At 39.1% G+C, this 15,831-nt stretch overlaps 1 protein-coding gene across 4 annotated transcripts in view; it reads left to right on the forward strand.

Moving 5' to 3' along the window:
- apba2b (amyloid beta (A4) precursor protein-binding, family A, member 2b) overlaps positions 1-15,831 on the forward strand; it is a 79,692-nt gene that overhangs the window by 59,079 nt on the left and 4,782 nt on the right. For 3 of the 4 annotated variants that reach the window (XM_085402680.1, XM_085402678.1, XM_085402679.1), the window contains 4 exons: positions 3,507-3,542; positions 5,936-6,022; positions 11,012-11,197; positions 12,264-12,443. In XM_085402680.1, coding sequence (XP_085258806.1) covers positions 3,507-3,542; positions 5,936-6,022; positions 11,012-11,197; positions 12,264-12,443 — 489 coding nt within the window. The remainder of the gene's footprint in view (positions 1-3,506; positions 3,543-5,935; positions 6,023-11,011; positions 11,198-12,263; positions 12,444-15,831) is intronic. The other variant, XM_085402681.1, reaches the window with a different exon arrangement.

Genomic DNA, 15,831 nt, shown 5'->3' on the forward strand with positions numbered 1-15,831 from the left:
ATTGTCTCCGTTTTAGCCACATTTTGCAGGTTTCTTATGCTTGTGTGAAATAAACAAACATATAATTTTGTTCATGTAATTATTAAGGGACAATCCTACATAATTAGAGTTTCCATAAGGTTTGTATATGAAAATATAGGGAAAACACACATAAACTCAAAGGAAAACGTATGTATCTTGACTGCGCTGACATGTTTCACAAATATAACACACATATCAAGGTGTAGTCACAGCCTGCTGCTTCATGGTACTCGGTGAAGCTGCTGTGAGGTGGCATTGATATCTAAAAAGACAATATGGCTAAACATTTATACTTTTCTTCAAATATTTAGGTTCATTTCAGCTCATTCACTGAGCTGAGCATGTGTACAGACTCATATGGATGCTGTGCTATCCTATGTCATGATACTTAATGGGCAGGCTTTCATAAATAGACATGTGCATGGGAGAAGAGAGAGTATATTTCTGAGTCAGTATTGAGCCAAAAAATAACATTATAACTACTGTTAGTAGCCCTTAGTCTTTTTATATGTCGCTGAATCAAAACAAAATAATCCACATCACTGAATTACTAAATTGATTTAACAGTAAATAACATTCACAGTAAAAATAAACAAATATATGCAATCTGGAAGTATACTAAAAACTACTATAAGGTCATAAACGAACAAAATCACATATGTTACGATTTATAGCTTGAAAATGCCTATAAGTTAAATTTCCTGTGGTAACATCCAATATATTATTGACTACTATTGTCATTTATGATAAGGATTCGTTTTAGAGTTAACACAAGTATGGTTCACTAGACTGGTGTATGTCTAAAAATGGACTTCTCATGTCTTGTGCTAATAAACCCAATTTCCCAAATTCAGGAAGAGCACTGCTGATTGATCAGATGCAATAACATCCCTATTTGTCACATTGTCGGATCTTTGCTGACCGGTTAGGAGAAATCCAAATTCAAAGAGTCCAGTCCTACACCTGGTTCAGGGCCCGAATAGCCCGGGGGGAGAAGTTCCTCCTCATTCTCTCTGTTTTATCCATGTAGTTTTACAACTTCACAGTGAGGCATGAGAAAGCCAGTTTTGATGTCAGTTTAAGTTAACATTTAGTTAGCATTTAAGCTTCCTTGCCCTATAAAGGGTTAAGACAGAACACTAATTATGTCACATAGCCCTCAGCCCTATCCTTATTGTCGTGTTCTTCAGATTAGCTTAGGGTTGAGAGTTAGCAGTGCAAAAATATTAATACATATCAAAATGTTCCTGAGCATTGCTAGAAATGTGTAAGTGTTAATATGAAAAAAATGTAGTGTGAAAACGTCAATACAAAAGTTAATGGGTGTACATTTGTTTATGACTGTACAAATTTTGGAAAAGCTACCGAATGAATGTTTAGTTGATTTCCTTTAGTTATTTTTAATAGAATATCTATTAACAAAAGTTGAATCTTCAGTGTTGTCGGCCAGTCTTTCTGAAAGAGTTACAGTGGGTTTCACACATGCCCCGAAGGCCTGAATTTTTCGAGGCATCACCTGGAGAGGCAGTATGTGATAGACCAGCATGTGTCCAGATCAGTCAGACTCAACATTAAACAGACTTCATCCTGCCAGCTCTACACTACAAAGCCTGCGTGTGAATAGAGCAGGTACTGCAAGGGAGTCCTACCCCCTGCATCCTTACCCAGCATCCCTAAACCGCTTTTCAAGAAGTGAAGACATGACTGACACAAAGGTCTCTTACAGTGTGTTAATTAAACGTGTCATTCAATCAGCAGATTTCACTAAAGAATGAAGGTTGTTTACAGCCTAGGAACTGAGACCTTGGTTGAACAGGCAGAGCTGCTGTAAACATTGCCCACAATGTCATCATCGCAACCATGAAGTGCAATTTACAGAACTGTGTCGCTGGCATGACTGTCCATGTGCACTTTTATCACTCGCTCTTTGCCACACAGTTGTCTGCCTGCACAAAATCTTCTCCAACCGACTGCAGCAAATCAGCCGTTTTCTGTCAGTGATTTCCCTCGATTGGCCCTTCATTATATAATTCATTTATCCCTTGTGAACCGAATGAATAGCACTATAGCAACCGACCTTAAACACTGAAATGGAGACTGTCGGCTTAACGCAAACCACACATAGAAAGAACCTCGTGTCCTCTCCTGTTCTTTATAAATATGTGCTATTTAAATAAAAACAAGTTGACTAGAGTATATTTCTGCCACACTTGTATTTTTGCCTCACATCAACCCAAGGAAGCATCTGTGTAGTATAATAAAGCACAGGTTCGCACCCTGTGGTGCTGAACTGAGCAAAAAGAAGTATGGCAGGTAAATTGTAGCAGAGCTGTGTAGGCTGTTTATGCAGATCTTTGTGCCATGATGTCAACTCGCTGTTTGATGTAATATTTATGAAGTTTCAACCCCCCCCCCCCTTGCTCCTCGTCAGCAGAGCAGTAGGTGTTGCTCAAAGCCTCAGATGTTTGTCTTCCTGAGAGCCGATCACAGAAGAGGAAACTTTACAGATTGAAAGCTGGAAAAAGACACTTCCCTCTGGGCTGTTATTAATACTGTGTTGGTGGTTACAGCTTTGCAGCAGTGGCTCAGGCAAACATCCAGGCCTGCACTCGAAAATGTAATGTCAAGATAATTTCCTCTGGTCGATGGTAGATGGAAGGAAGGCCAGCAGCTCAGCTTGAACCTTATACGGAGGGGATAAATTGAAAGATTACCGAGAGCTAAGAGTCCTCCTAAAGATTAGTTATCTAAGGTCAACTGTTAGAGCCCACTACATGAACAGTGTTACTGATGAACTAATCACACCCATTAGCTCAGTAAAACTGTCTCCATATTAGCTAAGCTCTTTAATTCCAAACACAGTGACTTGACCTTGAAAAAAAAAAGAACCCAAAAACCAAACAAACCCAAAGCAGAGAGTTGAAATCCTTGCACAGGGCTTATCGCCCCCGTTCTCTGTGTGTGTTGTTGATTGTTTTTTCCAGCATGTCTTTTCTGCTAGCAGCATTTAGACTGTGTCGTAAACGTGAAAGTCGGTAAGAGCAGCGCCCGTGCGTTTGATCTGAATGACAGAGTTTGTCTGTGTGTTGATTAAATGCTTTGTTCAGCACAGTAGCTTAAAAAGCTTTGTGAAGAATGCAGGAACAGTGTCAGTCCATGTCTACACGCTTTTTGTTTGTTTTTTTAAAGAAGCAATTATTACCATCTGTAATTGCTGTTGTGATAACCAATATGGCTGTGCAAAACGCTTTCTCAACAAACACACTCCTCCTCTCTCGCTCTCTTTCTTTCTGTCACTCTTCCTGTTTGTGAGAGCAGCGACAGCACACCTGCCTTTTGGTTTGGGGCTTTACTGTCTTACCTTCTTTTATTTACCTTCTTTATTTCCTCCTCCTCTTCCTCCTGTTTTTTGTGCTCCTGTATCTGCTGACCTTGTCCCGTCCCGTCCCAACGCCTGCCTGCCTGCCTGCCTGCCTGCCTGCCAGAGGGTACAGAAGGCTGCCAAAATCAAGAAAAAGGCGGTGTGTAATAAACGGAACAAAAAGAAAGACCCTTTGGCCACTTTACTTCCACTCTCACCTTTTATTTTTTGACTTCATATTTGCCTGTCTGTGTATCCTTTTCCATTTGTGTCTCAAACACTTGAATGTTCATGCACTGAGTTCAGCAAATCTGTGTCAGGTTTATCTCTGTCCTTCTGTCTGCGGAAAAAGAAATCTGTATCTCCAGAAATATTGTAGAACTCTTTAAAACTAACAATTATATTGTTATTTATTAGGCAAATACCAAAGTGAGTCATTTTATATACCCAAATTTGAGCCGGCCCACTTCTCTGAGATGCCATAAATTATTCAAGCATAACAGTCAAACTAATGTTTTTGTTCAGGAATGCAAGTAAATAACTGTAATTTAGGATTTTAATCAAAATTAAATGATGTGCTTCACTGTGTTTTTCAGTCTTTTGTTTTTTAGTATTAGAAATATGCAGGATTAACCATTACAGAAGCATTAAAATCCTTTGGGTTATAACCAGTACTGTCACTTAGACTGGGTGGTGGGCTAAAAAAATTGTCAAGCACTGTATATGGAAAGAACAAAGAAATAACTGAAATAAATGTGATGCAAATACATCCCACGCACACACATTAGAGACTATTTTTTTTCTTTTATTTCCAGTCATATTGTTATTGTACATATTGTTATTCTCCAAAACATACCGTAGGGTTAGAGTTAATTTTCTATTGTACTGATACATCAGGGGTATATTTAATGTGTTTTTGTATGTTTTGCGTGTCTCATACTGTGACTCATTCAGTGACCCTTTTGCCAATTTCTTACGTAAAATAATTAGGATAAATTGAACCGAGTGAATATTATGTTACATTAGAAAAATGCAAAAGAGATCACTTTAGTGATTAAATCACATTCCCGTATATACAAGATAAGCATTGCCTATAGACAACATTAACATTTACTATTGTAGGGGCTAAAGAGTGCTTTGTTTACCTAGAATATTTATTTTCCTTATATGGAAACAGAGTTGCTTTTATATTAGACTAAACAACCACTGAAACAAAGTAGCGTAACGTGTTACTGACATGAATTATTATCATGAATTTATAATAAGGGGATTCTGTGTCTGAAGCTTCTATCCCATTAAGACTTAATGCTGATTGGCTGTCCTTCTCAAACAGAACAGCAGGTGGGTCGGGCCGCTGTGCTTACAACCCAAGCTTTGTGTCCGAACCGACCATATTATGTGTGTCTCCAAGACACAGTACAGACCAATAGTAACCAATAGTGTCTGAAGCGTTTAGATCAATCTGAAGCCTGAAGATTTTGTCTGTCAGATTTAGTCTGACACTGTTACAGTATAAATATAAGAAAAAATGAGGAAAAGCATAAGAAGTTCCACAGATTAAAAATATTTATGTATTTTTCTACCATAGGTTCAAAAATCTATAATCATTTTAGTCATTAAAGTGATATAACTGGCTTTAATCATGTGTAAGAGTTGTCATTTCTTCTTTCTAACCAAAAACTCTGAAGCTTAAAGGGTTTGCAAGATTTCTAGAAAAAGGTCAGCGAGCCAGCGGTCGTAGCTTCCTCACACATACCAAGACCGGACAAGGAAACAAAGCGTGACATATTAAACAGAAAAATCTTCTACCTCAAGGCCAAATGCAGGCAAATGTAAATCACATGCCAGCCACAACTTATGTTTGCAAAAACTAGTTGTACCCTAAAGAAAATTAATTAATATTCATTGTATTTTCTGATACTGGATATGGACAGAAAATGATGAACTAATGACAGGTCACAGTCTCCCCCCCCCCCCCCCCCCCCCCCCCACCCACCAAAAAAGGTTTACCGTTTATTGCTTGAAACAAATGTTAACCACGTGTTTTATTTGTCTATGAGATTGCCTTATTTAAGTACATAAGACAGTTTTAATTCAACTAAAACAAGCATAGTTTTATTAGATTTCTGCACAGAGAGATTAGAGGGAAATGTGCACAAGCTTGTTGTGTGCTGAGGCTGCATTACTCTCACTGGTGTAACAGCCAGCTGGTAGGGGTTTAGTGTTAAGCTGTTTCTTGTTTCCATGCCAGCTCGCCCATCCTCGTGCCAGGACTATTGATGCAAACTAACGCTACTGCCAAACACTTTCTTTTTCTTCCTTTGCTACCTCACCTCTAGACTCAGTAACATGTCCATGTAACAAGGACTTTTCTAACTGGGCACTAAGCTTTGAATGCATGAGTTTTGGCAATTAAAAAAAGGCATTCCCACATTTAAAACAGACACTATTCAGACAGCTGCGTGCACAATGAACAGTCAGGCTTGACACAAACATCTTAAACAGCCAGACGCAGGTGATTTAACAAACTCTTCTGTCTGTATGTTGCTTCAGAGCGCAGATGGAGACGCCCAAACCCTTACCGAGGTTGATCTGTTTATCTCCACCCAGAGGATCAAAGTCCTCAACGCAGACTCACAGGTAAGTGCTCCATGTTTCTGTTAAAAGTATGATTTTTCACCTGTGAGAACAAAAGCTGTTTTCCCAGAAACTATGAGTCAACGCCTCAGGGGAATGATGTTATGTCATAATTGTCAAAACAACAGCTTAACTGCTGACACCAGCTGCATCCTACAGCTGCCCCAGCTCTGATTGTTGTTTGTTTAATCTCATGACGTCACTCTGTGAATTCTTTTTGACCGTGGCTAAAAATAGATTCTGCAAAGCCAAAAGAAAAAAAATGGTGCAGGATCATCTGTGCAGCACTGCCTTTACTTTAATGTCACAACAAAGTGGTCCTTTAGAAGTTCGGACCCCAGACTTAATGGATGCACAAAGCAAAGTTAATGGCACAATGATGAATAGTATTAGCTGTACAGAAAAGGCAGGAAGCACATAAACAGAGCATCCTAAACACAACAAAACTACAGTGACTAGGAAGAGATCTCAGGTTTGTTGTTTAGCACTCAATAAAAGAATTAACATTACCAAGCTCAACTTTTTTGACTTCGGTGTGGCTACATAGTACAAGGATTCAAAGGTTAACTAAAGATAAATGTAAAAATTAAGTGTAAAAATCGCAAAATCAGTGATACAACAAATGACCATGTAGCAAGTAATTCAATCAGTGTTAGCTAGGTAGTGTGCTAGCAAACTGTTGCTATATATGCTTCTGTAGAGCTAACACGTGCCAACACACCAGCTCCACAAAGCAAAATAAAGCCTTCATAAGACACAATGCAGTCCTGTGAAAAACTGAGTACGGTGTTATTCCCTCCATAGCCAGGTCCCAATAGTCAAATGGGCTTGATCGATTGATCCTCAGTAAGTTTGATCAGTGATCAAACTTACTGATGATATCTGATCACCTCTATAAAGGCTAAAGTGTTGGCAGTTTGTGAGTCTTGCTCATTGAGATTGGGATGCATGGTAACACAAAAAGCCAAACATTCTTCCCAGGAGTGGATTATAAGGCTTTTCAAACAATTTAGTCCATCATTCTACACTAACAAAGATTACATGGAAAACATACATACACACTTGTCCCAGCAAATTCACATGAAGTTCAGACCTGGAATGCTCAGAGAAATTGCAATAAACACAAGAGTAACATGTTAAGGACCCTAAAAGCCTGAGATAGCAAGTGAAATGTTAAAGTTCATAGCAGTAAAATTAGAAAAAGACTGAACAAATATAGGTTATTTGGAAGGGTTGCTAGCAGAAAGCAACTTCTCTCTAAAAACAACATGGCAGCACAACGTAGGGTTGCAAAGTTGTATCTGAACAAATCACAAGTCCTCTAGAACAATTTCCTGTGAATAGACAGCACCAAAACTGAGACGTTTGGTCATAATGCACAGCACCGCATTTGGTGATAACCTATAATAGCAGGTCAGCATAAGCACGTCATATCAACGGTCAAGCACAGTGGTGAATGGGTGATGATTCGAGCTTGTTTTGCAGCCAAACAACCTCCTGAACCTTCAACCATCAACTGCCGTGTATTATAAAGTATTCTAGAGTCAAATGTGAGGCCGTCTGTCCAACAGCTACAGCTTGGCCTAAACTGGGTTGTGCAACAGGACAATGACCCCAAGCACAGCAGCAAATCTACAACAGCATTGCTTGGGAAAAAAAAGAAGAATCAAGTTGTCAAAGTCCAGACCTCAACTTGATTGAAATGCTGTGATGGGACCTTAAGAGAGCTTTCCATGAACAATACCCACAAACCTCACGCAACAGAAACAAAATTATAAAAGAAAGGGACAAAATTCCTCCACATTGATGTGAGAGACTGATAATGTCATACAGAAAACAAATACTTGAGATTATTGCTACTACAGCTAAAGCAAATAAGTCATGTCATACTACCCCTCCAGTTTTTTGGTGGAGGGTACAAAAAACATTTTTTGCAGGACTGTATATATTTCAAAAGTATTTTTCTTTTCTGTGGAACACAGAAAATTTCATTTTCACCATCCATCAAGAAGAAGCTCTTATCCTCATACATTTAAGCTCTGAGGCCTCTGCACTTGAAAGCCTCACAGATGGTGAAGCAGCTCTTTATCCTTTTCCGATCATAGCCCTTCTTTCTCAGTTTTGATTCTTCTGACCTTTTCCTCTTTGGCTGTTTCTCCGCCATCTCACCTTCTTGACAATGTGATTATGTTCAGCTGTCCCTCTTGTTCTGCTCCTTTCCCCCATCCTGTCTCCCTCTGTCTTGTTTACAAGCACAAACATGCCCAGTTGTTAGTTGTGTTTTGTCCATAACTGACATTTAGTAGATAAGTGTATTAAATCAGGAAGAGTTATTCCACCTCCAACCTTCAAAAATGCCTAAAGTTATAATATAGACTAAATTTTCTTAAATCATCAATCCCTCTGAAACTGGACAAAAAGTCAAAAATTCACCTGGAAGTCTGATTTTATCTGTCGTATTTCTCCACGTTCAAGTTTTTACATGAAACCCCGTCTCTGCACGCTTACAGAAACTTGCCCTTTAGCTTTACAGCAAGCTGTGTTGTGAAGCAGCCACACTAGTCTTCACAGGAGGTGTAGTGCTTTGATGGAAGCGCTACACTTCCGAGAGATTTGCTGTGCTACAGATCATGAATAGAGCCTTGTGCTCACAGTAACAGTTAAATGTATATGCGATAGATGATTCATTGGCAGTGTTTCAGGCTTAGCTGCTGCCTGGCCATCTGAGCAGTGTCAGAATTGAGTGTGTTTGTGCGTGCGTGCGTGTGTGTGTGTGTGTGTGTGTGTGGGCAGCCGCCTGGCAGAAAATAACGTGCTGCAATGCGGTCTCTATCTTCCTCTCATTTTTCCATCTGGTTGCCACTGGTCCCAGATTTTAAATAAAAGCCTTTTTGTACACATAAAAGCTCGATGTAGCTTACATGGGGTTCCTGACATTGATTCATAATAAGAACAACTCCAAAGGTGAGCTGGAACAACAGCATTTATTAGGCTGATGTAATAAAAGTCAGCTCATAGTTAATGACATTAAGTAACTGAAATTAAATTTAGCATCTTACCTTAAAACGTCAATGAACAAATGCATGCTCCTCTCAACAAATCCACAGGTTCATGTCTAGAGTCCAGCTTTTCCTCATACATTATAACCCAAGACAATTATTAGGCTGTCTTAACAAACAATCTTTTTTTAATTAATACGAATGCTCTTAGTTTTTCGTGCACCTATTCATTGCTCTTAGATGAAAATCTACTCAGTATTTGCTGGGTTGTCATTGAGCTATAATCAGATTATACAGCAGGCTTGAATTCAATCAAAAGTAGGCATGTTTGTTCTCTGTCAGCGATACTTTCATCTCACTTCTCACCCCGAAATGAATGCTGCAGTTTTGATAATGAGAGGAAACAAATATGCTGCTCAGTGGTTCTTTAATTTTCAAATATTATAATAATCAAAGGAAACCAGCTGCTGTCAGAAACAGGATAATTAGTAGTAACTGTTACTGCTTTTCAAATGCATTAGTAGGAAACAGCTCATTTCCGTAAAGCTTTTTGTCAGTTAAAATGTGTGAATACGAAGACGTTTTCCACTTTTTGTGGGGTTCCTGCATGGATTCGTTGTACATGGGTTGTGTATTTTCTCTTTAGGTTTGTTGTTTAGTGCAACTAGTTTTAAAAACAGCAGTTGGGGAGGATTAATTTCATATTGCGTGGGCATTGTGTTGAGACTGGATGGACTCTAGCTCCTCTGCAAATCAGAATTAGACGAGTGGTTAATAAAATAGATTGCTTGATGAATAGATGGCATTGTGTCAGTATGGCAGTGAAAACAGTATTATCAACTATTAAATATTGACACTGTGAGTGTGACATAGCAAGTCTGTGATTGACCCCAAGGGGGGATTCTTTTCCTATACAGGCAGGCTGGGTAAGTACCAAATTAATATTTACCCATACTCACTAATATCAGGTAATTCCAGGTTTTGATCAGCACCATGGACAGCAGCCACAGTCGGCGGTCACATTTATAGACTCATTTATCTAACTCAAACTGTCTTCGACTAGTCTACCACAAGCCCGAAATAGGTTTGACTTTGCTAAAGTATTATGAAGACAATTGTAATGTATATAAGCATGGAACAATAATAGTGGTAACAATGCTTTACGCTCAGCAAGTCTTTGACAATACCACGTAAATCCAAAGTCCTAGCAGTATACTCACTGTGCCCTCTTCTCTGCTTTCTCGTTTCAGCACAAACTTTTTTTTTTTTGCTGTGCTGACAAACTGCTCTGTAAGATAAAAAAATTAATTGTTGCGTAGTTGATGTCAACAATTTCACGGGCATATAAGTAGTATACATCCCAGCATGTCCCAAGTTTTCAGAAAAGGCCCTTATTTTTAAGTCTGAGGAGTATAAAAGCATTAAAAAAATATATCTGCAGCCTAAATTCAGCTCATAAGGAAAAATATACCTTATAAATAAAGCTACGCTTTGACACACATGATCAAACCGTGACTTAGACAAGGCAGCAATGTCATTAGCAAAAGGCGAAACAAACCAGAGACACCTAACTTTCTGCAACTAGAGAAGCCCCCTGCTGACCTTTGGAAAAAATGCAAGTTCACTTTTCAGACCCAGAGGCAACGTTCCTCCTTTTTCAAACAGTCTTTTTAGATATTAATATTAAAAAGGAAAAGTCCACAAATTCAGAATCATTTCTGCTTTCATACTGCTACTGCATGCAGTCATAACAACCATAGCAAAGGATAGATAGATAGGTAGATAACTCTCAGTACAACAACAAAAGTGGCATTCATGCTGAGCAGGTAGTGTTAAACCAACAGCAGCAAGAAAGTGACAAAAAAGAAACCAAAAAATTGCTGTTATACATGTATCATTACAGCCTTGCCTATGTTAGCTTATAAACTCAGAAACAGAACAACAGAATGCAGAGCATAATTAAAACATGTGATTTTGGTTGACATCCCAACAGGAAACGATGATGGACAACGCACTCCGCACTATATCCTACATTGCCGACATTGGGAACATTGTTGTCCTGATGGCAAGACGCCGGATGCCACGCACAGCCTCACAGGACTGCATTGAAACTACACCTGGAGCGCCCGAGGCAAAGAAGCAGTACAAAATGATATGCCACGTCTTTGAGTCTGAGGATGTAAGCAGCTCTTAAAGAGTTTTCCGAATGACAAACCCACTGTGCCTCTATGTGTTTATGGGAGAATTGTCTCCAGAGAGTGGGTACACAGATGACAGATGTTATTTTTTTTGTCATTATGTAAGAGTTCTCATTTGGCAGATCCTTTAACATCTAAAGATAGTGAAGATGACACTTGCGATTGCCTTTCAAGTGCTATGTGAGTGTCAGAAAATATTTCAGCTTCCCACTTCTCGCTGCTTTTTAACTTCCACAGTTTGACTCCGACGCACAGTTTTCTTGCGTTTTTTCCCCTGAATTGAGTGTTGTTAAATTATCTCAAATGCTGTCGCTAATATAAAGAAGTTCTAGAAACGTTTTTTGGAGCACCCTGCAGTAATCACTTAGGGCAGCCCAGTGATGTGAAATGATGTAAATTGGCTGGGCACTTTTGATTTTGATTTGCTTTCCTCGTTGAAGCAGATTCAGCAGGAGCTGGCAACATGAACAATGTTGCGCAGAGGAGCCAGCGACTCACTTTCTGTGCCAGTCAGTATAAAGGCTGGGCTCCAATCTGCAGCCTCCTCATCTAATTTTGCTGCCAGGCTTTAAAGGCCGCCCAGAGTTATAATGGAACCATTCAGCCGCTCATCCATCAGCTTATAAACAGTTTGTGTTGGCTGTATGTGGTGATTCCTGTCTTTTCTTCTTCTTCTTCTTCTTTTTTATTTTTTATTGTTGTACATAACTAGTTCATGGTGGGACTTGGAGCCATTACTGTCTGCAAAGAGGGATTTATATGCAAGTATAGATTTCAATTAAACAGAGGAAGTATGGTTATATCATTCAAATGTATTGCTGTCTGTTGGCTTCATTAACCTCGATTTCACCTGAATGAGAGAGCAGGAAACAGGAAAGTGTGTCTTTTTTCTTAGTGGCGAAATATAGCTTATGACAGAGAAACTCAGTAGAAACTTAAACACCTTTATATTTATTCCACTACTGGTTGATGCCCTTAGCTCCCTGTGTTGTTATTTATATGCTGCTGGGTTTGCTTTTGTTTACAGCCTGACATTTCTGTCTGCAGGCCCAGCTTATTGCTCAGTCCATCGGCCAGGCTTTCAGCGTAGCTTACCAGGAGTTTCTGAGAGCCAATGGCATTAACCCCGAGGACCTGAGTCAGAAGGAGTACAGTGACATCATCAACACCCAGGAAATGTACAATGATGACCTCATCCACTTCTCCAACTCTGAAAACTGCAAAGAGGTGGGTATACCTCAGAAGGAAGAACTGGGAATAAACAGTGAAAGACTTTGCATGTGGGACGAATCACACTGGCGCTGCAGGGCTATTAGAGAAATGTACTACTATAGTTGCTGTTAGCTAATTAGATTAAGAGGCAGATGGTACAGTAAAATCTACTCCAACAGTGTCAGATCTAGCTTATTTTCACTGTTGCATTTTTGCTTTAGCTAATGCCGTGCCCTGAAAACATTGCTGGAGGCTTTTGGTGAATTACAAACTGTGAAACGTTTACTGGTTTATGAGCACAGAGGCTGCAGGGGCACCATCACACAGCTGCTGTATTAGGGGCACATGAGTAATTTACAGTAATGAGGAACCTGGGCTTTCTTGAAGTAGTAAAGTTTTCCCACCTTACTAACTGTTCGAAGAATAAAGTCATGTCTTGAGGCTTGGTGTGTAGATGAGTAGTATCAGCTGGTCTGAAACAGGAAAACGTATCCGGCATTATGACAGTACTGGAGGATGAGCAAAAGCTGAATCTGAAAAGGTCTGTAAAGTCAAACATGGATGCGATAAATCAATACAGATAAATTATTGGTAGTTCTTTGTTGTTTAAATACATTTTACAACCAAAGTAAATTTGGTTGTAAAATGTTGTTCCTCCTAGCAACCTTTCCAACAAGCCAAACCTTTTCAGTCTTTTTTTTTGTACTTGCAAAGCAGGTGTTTTTCATACATTGCTATTTGAGACAACCAGTACAAACAGTGCTGACTTGTTTGCTAAAGACAATTCTGTTCTTTGTCAATACATCAAAAAGTTCAAGAATACACTGGCCAGTCACGTTTATATCCATGTCTGTCCAGGCTTGGCCTTTGACCCTTTGGATCTAAAATGTACCACTTTATGATGTTATCCTACTATAAGTTTGTTTTGGAAGAATTAGTGTAAGATTTATTGAGTTCAACATTTAGCACTGTTCAGTTCGCTGTTGAGTCCAAGTGAGCAAATCTGCCAGATTTAAAGAAATTCTCAGCAGTTGGCTCAGATGCATTAAAAAAAGACAGAAAAAGATCAGGGAGATTGTGTTACTGGAGGCATGTAATCCATTATGTACTCCAAATGCAATGATAGGACTTCTTTTGGCATTTTTTAGTATTGTTATTAAGGCTCAGAGGAAATAGGAAGACCACACAGTAATGGAGAAAACACAATGTCCTTAATTAAATTAGGCTACAAAGTGTCTGCAATGTGGTGAGTGTGTGTAGAGGCAAGAAAGAAAGAAAGAAAGAAAGAAAGAAAGAAAGAAAGAAAGAAAGAAAGAAACTTAACCTCCTAGGACCTGGTGTCCACATATGTGGGTTGTCTAGACCAAAATACTAAATTTTATTCTACAAGGGCCTGATATCCACTTACGAGGACATTACACTGCCGCTGTTCTATCGGAATTTAAAGCGAATGTCCTCATATGTGGATCTCATTTTTCTCAGAAACAAAAATCAGGTAAAAAAAAAAATCACATAATTCTTTGTTTTTACATTCATCAGGTCCCAATCATCCCAAATAGCAAACAGAAATTAAAAATGCATGCCATGGAAGAGTTCGGGTCTTAGGAGGTTAAATGACAGGCAAACAAAACCCAAACCAGCCATGACCCCTGCCTGCTGGAGAGAAGCAAGAGACATGTTTAGCACTAAACCCTTTTAAAAAACAAGTTCTAAGCGGGGCCAGACACTTACCTCCTATAAAAAAAATTTTAAAAAACAGAAAGATGAAGGAAACAAGGGAGACACAAAGTAGTAGAGAGGTCATCACATGCATCCATCGTGTCAAATGCTGTTATTAATCTCCACTGTTAGCAAATGTGCTTTAATGAGTATCTCATGCAAAACAAAACATGCAGATAAAATATGCAGATAGAAAAGTAAAATGTCATGTGAACTAGGGCTGCCACAAACGATTATTTTGATAGTCGACTAGTCACCGATTATTTTTGCGATTAGTCGACTAATCAGATCATCATCCATTGGACATAAGACATACAGCTTATTGCACCAGCATGCATCTGCTCTTATATAACTATCATTAGCTTACAGCTTGAAGTGTTTAAGGTATGTGCTAACTAAAAATAAAGACAAGATGATAGTTTATTAAATTTTAATGAATTTTGGAGATTGTCTCAGTGGAGTTTGATAAACTCAGCCGTCTGTTCCTTGCTATCTAAACTATAACAGGACATTGGAGTAAATTCTACCATTTCACACTTCTGTTTAATCAGTTTTCTGTTTGACATTAATTCAGCTGTGTAAAACTTTAATCTCAGCCAAACCGATTTACTCAGGAACAAATAAAACACTGAAAAAAGCCAAACAATAACATTTTTAAGTTATCTAAGTGACTTAATATCATGTTTAACCTGAGTAGTGAAAGACGGCGCTGGGTTTGAAAACAATTTGCCGGGAGTCCGGTGTTCTCACGGGCTCTAGTGAGCCTTGAACCCCAGCTAGCTATCGAGCTGGTGGGTAACAGACGTCTCCGAAAACGTCGCCGCACTTTTACAAATATGTGGTGTCTTGATAAACCGAACACATATTTGAAGTGTACACAGCTACATTCTCGCCTGAAAATATGTTAAAAGTTTATTTTGTAACCTAGAAAGAGAAATAAAAGTAATATTAGAACTAAGTAGCTGCTGCCATTGTTAGAAACTGAATTGGGCTGAGCTGTGCTATGAATTCTGGGATAGGTTGGGCCATACACCCGACCTATCCTTCAAATCTGGGGAAAAGTAGGACGCATTTGTCGGCTGCATTTGCAGAAGTCTTCGAATTTGGAAAGCCTTCGTCGCGTCGCTGCAACGTAACCGGCCTTCAAATGTGGCCGCAGCTACGATACCGGACACTGCTCCTTCTTCTTCGGGGTTTAACGGCAGCTGGCATCCTTGTACATGCAGTGCTGCCATCTTCTGTTTCAGTCCGTTATTACACTCTTAAATCCTACTACTTACGTCTTTCAGGATCTTACAAGGCTTTAAACGACGCGTCGACTATTAAATTTGTCGTCGACGATTTTGGTAGTCGACTAATCGTGGCAGCCCTAATGTGAACTAATCCAGACATTAAGGTAAGAAACCTTGGACCAGTAGTCCTCACTGATTTTCAACATTAGCTGTAGCGGTCTAATCTGACCAGAGATTTGAATCTATTTCTGTATAAGCAGTAATCTGTAATCCATGTTAAGAGACTGTACAGTCTCACTGTTGTAAGTATAAAATAAAGTATACATTAATCTATATGAAGGATATTAAAAACCCCACCATTGTGGGTCATGTGTTTTCAAATACAGTTGGACAGTTTCTGTTCATCATTAAGGTTTTGGGGTTTTTTAAATGACAAACAGACTCCATCCCCT

The sequence above is a fragment of the Rhamphochromis longiceps genome, linkage group LG1 (genome assembly GCF_057381845.1).
Source record: "Rhamphochromis longiceps isolate RC_006_pf linkage group LG1, R_longiceps_female_GT1.1, whole genome shotgun sequence".
Lineage (NCBI taxonomy): Eukaryota > Metazoa > Chordata > Actinopteri > Cichliformes > Cichlidae > Rhamphochromis > Rhamphochromis longiceps.